General features: G+C 40.1%; 1 protein-coding gene across 1 annotated transcript; it reads right to left on the reverse strand.

Moving 5' to 3' along the window:
- Positions 1–2,753: 2,753 nt before the first annotated feature.
- Positions 2,754–6,081, reverse strand: LOC123396741 (single myb histone 6-like). The gene is made up of 6 exons (XM_045091587.1): positions 5,932–6,081; positions 5,589–5,821; positions 5,371–5,461; positions 4,981–5,085; positions 2,946–3,033; positions 2,754–2,794 (listed from the first exon to the last, which is right to left on the reverse strand). The coding sequence occupies exons 1-6, from the start codon at positions 6,079–6,081 to the stop codon at positions 2,754–2,756; spliced, it is 708 nt and encodes a 235-aa protein (XP_044947522.1).
- Between the last annotated feature and the right edge of the window lie 288 nt (positions 6,082–6,369).

Here is a 6,369-nt window from a genome sequence, read left to right on the forward strand (position 1 = left end):
CTGGACTACGGGGTCAGAAGGGCTGAGTGCTCCACCTATACTAAGCAGATTTAAAAGTACATTACTGAAAGTAGCAGTTCATAAAAAAGAGGCCATGCATCAGATATAGGAGCTAACTACAACAGTAGCAAAATATTAATGCAAGCATGAGGGAGAAAGACATAGATGATATAGGGATGATTAAGGGGGGGTTTGCTTGCCTTGCTGCTCCGCGGCAAAAGGCTGGTCGGCAGGGTCGTAGATGTACCAGGCAGCAACATCAGTCTCGGGGTCTACCAGTAAGAAGAGGGGGAAGAAACAATAAATAATAGGAACAGGTGCAACACTAAGCATGACATGGGAACATGCAGTCTAGACATGAGCTAACGCAGCAACATCCCTCATAGACGGGTCGGAAGAATATCTCACGATATTTTCCGGGCCTGTGGCTACTATCGGTTAGACTGAAAATGATGGAAAAGTACCATGTTTTCCATGCTAGGGACACGTGACAGACGAATGGACCGTGTATTCGGGTTCGTCTCGTTCTGCTGATCAACTTTCATGTTGAAAATATTTTTATCTGACTTACGGATTATTTTATATTAATTTTTAAAGTTTTATTCAATAATTAGGAATTAAAAACAGATTTAATTAATTTGATTAAATGTAATTATGACATCAGCATGATGTCATGCTCACATCAACAGTTGACTGTCAACTGACCAGTGGGTCCCATGCATCATAGACACACATTTTTAACTAGGTTTAAATATTAATTAATCATATTAATATAGTGGGGGACCCACGTGTCATACTCTAATTGGATAATTTAATTATCTAATTAACAGATTATCTTAATTATCTATTTAATTAATTAACTAGTATATTTATTTATTTAATAAAAACATATATTTATTTTTATTTTTTTATTTTCATTTTTCTTAATCACGTGTGGGGCCTCCGTGTAAGTGGGTGTGGAGGTTTGGCCCCACTAGTAAGTGGCTCGGCCACACCACACACTACAAGAAATATGCTAATACACGACGCTATATTTTCGTCGCTACATCATCACGGTTTTTAGTTTACGACGATCTCACGACGAAAAACCAAACGTCAAAAACGGAGCGTCATAAATGAACACCATTGACGTTTTGATCAAAATCGTCGTAACCTTTACGACGATTTCTGGATCGTCGTAACCTTTACGACAATCTTAAATCGTCGTTGGCAATCCAACCCAGTCCTACGTGGTAGTCCTACGTGGCAATATTACGACGAAATCAAAACGTCATGGTTGAAATCAGCCCAACCCATTTAATTTGATCACATGGGCTCGTTTTATTTTTTTGGGCTTTTCTTATTGGGCTTCTTTTTGGGCCTTGGCCTATTTACAGCCACTTTAGTATTTTTTCCGAATTTTTTTTATCATTCTAATTTGGGCCCTTGCCTTTTCATGCCCAAATACATTTGATCCAGTTTCAGTTTTAGCCTTTTTCATTTTTGAATTCAAGATTTTTTTTCCAGAACTTGGTTTCATTTCTATTTATTGGGCCTTTTCAACCAATTATTTGTCCAATATTAAATGCAACACTATTTCATATTCAAATCAAGAAAACTCCAAGTCGAATTAAAATCATCCATCATATAACATCATAATACATCTCCCAGGTTTGCACAATCAATATACACACTTTTAGCACCAACACCAACATGGCTGATAAACTAGTAAACTGACACTACTACAAACAAAGTTTCACTACACTTTAACACCAACACCAACATGGCTGATAAACTAGTAAACTGACACTACTACAAACAAAGTTTCACTTGCTTCCAGCATAAGGCTAGAAGCAAATCAAAAGGAGCACTTGCTTCTATGGTTCGGTTGGTTGTACTTGCGTCCACGCATGGAAGGATGTTGTTGAGAGCAGTCTCTGCTCGAGGACGGTCTTCTCATTCGTCCATTGTCTGGCATGTATCCTTTGAAGCACTGTAACAACAACAAAATTATGGTTTCAAATAAAATAGCATTATAATACAGATGGTAGCAAATCTATAAGAATGAAGAGAGCTGCCAGTATGTTCCTGAAGATGATGTTAAAAATCTTGAGATATAAATTCTGGAGTATAATTAGTCCAACCTAAACAGGTCACACAAACAAAAAAATTAAACTTCAAACTATCTAAGATTGTTCTAGGAAATTCTGGACAAAGAAAATGCAGACAAGCAAACTCAATATCTTTTTGTTATTTTCGCTTTACTGGAGGAATTTAAGCACTGACAAAAGCAGGAGTCAATGACACAATAATTAGCAGACATGTAAGATAACACAAAACAAGCTACTCCACATTAGTGTGATAACCAGGTGCAAACCAGGGTGTAAGAACATTACCGTGAGCTTTGATCTTAGAAAAATACATTTTAACAAGAAGATTACCGTGAGCCTTGATCTTAGAAAAACAGCGAACTGACACCTACAAATTCTGAAACAGCGAACTGACACATACATTCTAAAACAGCGAACTGAAAAATACACTTTCTTCTTAAAATGTATCTTAGGAAAACAACAAACTAACACAATTATATCATGGTTGAATTATTTGTGAAGGAACTTTATTTTGGGTGGCACACATTGAGAGCGTAAATTAATGCTCGTAAAAAATTAATGCTCGAGCTATCCTTAATGATGTCCAACAGCTACAAATCACTATAAGAATCCACATATTGCGATAAATTTGTTTAGTATGGTTTATTAAGTCCTAAAGTTGATCTACCATTTCGACTGCCAATTAGAGCATTGCATTGCCAACTCTGCAGTTAATGCCAAAGGCAACTAAAGTACAGAACAAGAGAACAGAAGGTGCAGGTGAACTAAAGTAAAGAAACGTACAAACTGAACGAGACTTCGACCGAAACGTAGAAAGTGCAGGTGATATTCAGATCAGGGGGTAGTTGGGCTCACCATGTTCGCTGCAAGGGGCGGTCCAGCCGCTAGGTGGGAGGTGAAGACGGATGTTGGCCTGCTGCTCCGCCTCCTCTGGACGCTGCACCTACAGAGACGATACGGGAAAAGGGGATTCATTTCATTTATTCAGAGAGGAGGAATTTTCGGCCACAGCAAAACAGTGGTGTGTACATCATTCATAGCTCTAAAGTATAAAGTGATAGGGTCAGCTATACATACTAGCCACTCTACCATGCTCCCTACACCACATGCATAAGTTATTCATGACCGAACCGGGATATATAGATAGAAACTAGGCGTCAGGCGAGAGCGGAGCATCGACAATTTGCTTGCGTAAAACAAAGACAAGACTTGCAGGCATATATTCACAAATACATGACCATCTAGTCCATGCTAGCAGAACATCCAACCATTTTGTGAATGCAAACAAACACAATACTTTCTACAGTAGAGGTGATTACATGAGCGTCCAGTACAGGAAATCAAATTAATTCCTGAATGCAAGTAAGCGGCAAATAGCTACATGAGTAAGTTATCTACAAATGCACTACATTATAATTAAGATGTTTGTTCGACAGTGTACACATTTACAGAAACCAAAATAAGAAGTTATTTTCACATGAATGGCTGGATCCTCCCCTGATTTTCTTACAACATGTACGAGTTCTTTGCCAAGCAACGACCTGCCTCCGATTTATGATAGTTTTTCTCCAATCTCCTGAAGATAGGAGAACAGTACACTGTAAATAAATAAACTTCATAATCTGAATAATACTTTAGGGCATACGATGCCAAGCTGGTAACCAGTATCCTTCACTAAGGAAGGCAAAAATTCTTAACAAGGAATTAGTTTTGGTGTCAACAAAGAAAAAGATGAACATTAAAGCCTTCAAAGTACTCAAATCTAAGTGACCAACAAGTTAATGAAAATTATTTGAGCATATGAAGGACTACCAAGTTACTCCCAGATCGTATCCTTTGTCTGAAGAAATCAAGTGTAATAACAAGCAGAGAGCATATATTAATTTCCCAGTTAGCAGAAGAAGAATGATTTGTGGAAAATCAAAGGAGTGATACATGGAAAATCAAAGGAGCATCCAGTACAACTCTGGTTAAAAAACAAAGCTACCCTCTGATGGAGAATCGATCTAGTCCCGTTAATACCCGAGGTGATCTCGAACTGAGACAACAGTTTGAGCGGCTCGGAGGATGAGAAACCGCAACAACTACCGAACATTTCTACCCCAGATGGGATCTACAAACAAAACGACGAAGCCACCGATTATTACTCCGAGAAAAAATGACAGGAGGCTCCAAAAATTCGTGCCCGACAGTCGCGACGGCCGCGAAAATGCTGCTGTAGTCTAGAGGCCAGACGATAGCAGATCCGATCGAAATTCCCAAGCCCCAAGGCCAAGACGAGGGAAATGGCTTATACTCTTAAGAAGAGTAACCTAGTCTATATATGTGCACATACAAATTTTCAAGGAAATTATCCAGGTTCATGATTTTAGGGACTTGTACATTCCAACTAGAAATATATATAACAGAGCAATTTCCAGGTGGACCATGGCAAAAAAATATGCATACAAAAGACATCACTGGCACCAAAGAGATCCAGCAAAAGGTATAATAGTATATTTCTGAAATATAGTATGACATTTTGAATCTTACTAACTAGATAAGTATTGTACTATATTAGATATGTTACGACACTGAAAGCAGTTATAATAGAATAGATAAGTACATGCTAATAGCAGGCAAACAATTTGTTTGGAATAGAGAATGCTCACGCACGTCTTGATTGGGTGAATGCTTGGGAAGCACAACATATCAAGCACGGTCATCCATATAATGATAAATCCATACATAATATGTAAACATAAAATATGAAAATATCCTAGTTCAATTCAATTGAGCTTCATCAGACTTAATTTATATGCTACAACAATGGTAACAGGTGTGACTTTTGCTAATTTATATCAGGGCACTTTTTTCTACTGCTTTATAATCTATATGATAATGTAGTTACGGTTGAAAGAAACGTTACTGCCTTCATCAATTTCCTAGATGATGTCAACTCATTCAGTTTTGCTGAAAGTGCATGATCAAAATCACCAGGTGGCCAGTATTGTTCCTACATGACAAGAAAAATATGTTAAGAACCAGTGCAATCTACATAACAAACTAGATTAGCTAGAACTCTGCCCAATGGAAAGGGATTTTGTAGCCACTGGTTATCATGAAATCATTTTTGCATGTCTATGTCGTCACAAAATTTTCTGCATCACTGACTCAATAATTGTAAAAAAATATATTAAGTGATCAGCGAAGTAAATGAGTAATTCTTTTTATTCATGAAGACTACAAAATTTGGTATTTATAATAAAGGATCGTATATCATTTCATTGTGATAAAGTACACGATAAATAGAAGAATTAGCAATGTTTGTTTTGTATGACCGTGTAGGTTCATTCAAGGTCTTCACGGCCTCCAGTATGATATTTTCTAGCGTGCAGGAACAGCATCACAGAGGTACATTAAAGCAGTCAAAACCTTGCAAGTTTCTGTTCAAGATACTTGTAGAACAAAGGACATAAAACAAGCATTCCAAACCGGCATATCAAACGGGACACCTACCTAGATAGCGATTTATTCCCTGTAGTAAACGTTACAATGGGCTTTATGATAGGCTTCACGTCGACGACGTCATCATCACCGTCAGAGGTGATGGTGGTGATCACCCTCGAGTGGCTTTCCTGCTTCGGAGCAGACCTCGTCTTCTTAGCCGTGGGCGTTGTCGTCACCATCGTCCGCACTTTGTCGCGAGAGCCCGACGCGTTCACGGTGACATTGATGTTCCTGTACTTGTCCTGCGATCACGGCCGGCAAACACACACCCGCACAGGCAAACAACCATCAAAATTCCCTGCCTACATACAGCGGCTAAAGCTGGCAGGGTCTGGCGGCCCAGGAAACGAACCTTGAGGTCAACGTTGGAGCGGTAGCGCAGGATGTTCCTGAACTCGGGGTCCTTGAGTATGGTGCACCATTTCCTGGCCCCGTGCTTGCCTATCCCGGTCTTGAGCGCCGCCTCCTCCTCCGCTGTCCACTTCTGCTTCAGCTCCCCCATCTACGGCCTTGCCCTAGGAGGCGGCTAGGGCTCCCCTCCTCCTCCTTCGATAACGACAACATCAACACCAGCTATTGCCGAGCGAATCGGAGGCGGATCTAGACCCAGAATCCCACGGGATCAGTTCGGGATCGAGTAATCAATCACTGGATCGATGCCTAGAAAGCTCGTATTTGTACGTACCTCGGAGACGAAGGCTGGGGATGGGGGGCGCGGCGAAGTGGGGCGGGGAGGAGGTGTCGGGGGAGCCGGCGAGGGCGAGGAGGAGCGAGAGCAGGAGGCGAGCCC

This window comes from Hordeum vulgare, chromosome 5H (genome assembly GCF_904849725.1).
Source record: "Hordeum vulgare subsp. vulgare chromosome 5H, MorexV3_pseudomolecules_assembly, whole genome shotgun sequence".
NCBI lineage: Eukaryota > Viridiplantae > Streptophyta > Magnoliopsida > Poales > Poaceae > Hordeum > Hordeum vulgare.

What these genes read in the sequence shown, in the direction of transcription:
- LOC123396741 (XM_045091587.1), bottom strand. Translation starts at nt 6,081, where the DNA reads ATGGGGGAGCTGAAGCAGAAGTGGACAGCGGAGGAGGAGGCGGCGCTC. An exon ending in CTAATTCTTCTATTTATCGT is followed by an intron (nt 5,086 to 5,370) that starts GTACTTTATCAC and finishes CTTGTCATGTAG; the next exon opens with GAACAATACTGGCCACCTGG. An exon ending in CGCCCCTTGCAGCGAACATG is followed by an intron (nt 2,795 to 2,945) that starts GTGAGCCCAACT and finishes CATTAACTGCAG; the next exon opens with AGTTGGCAATGCAATGCTCT.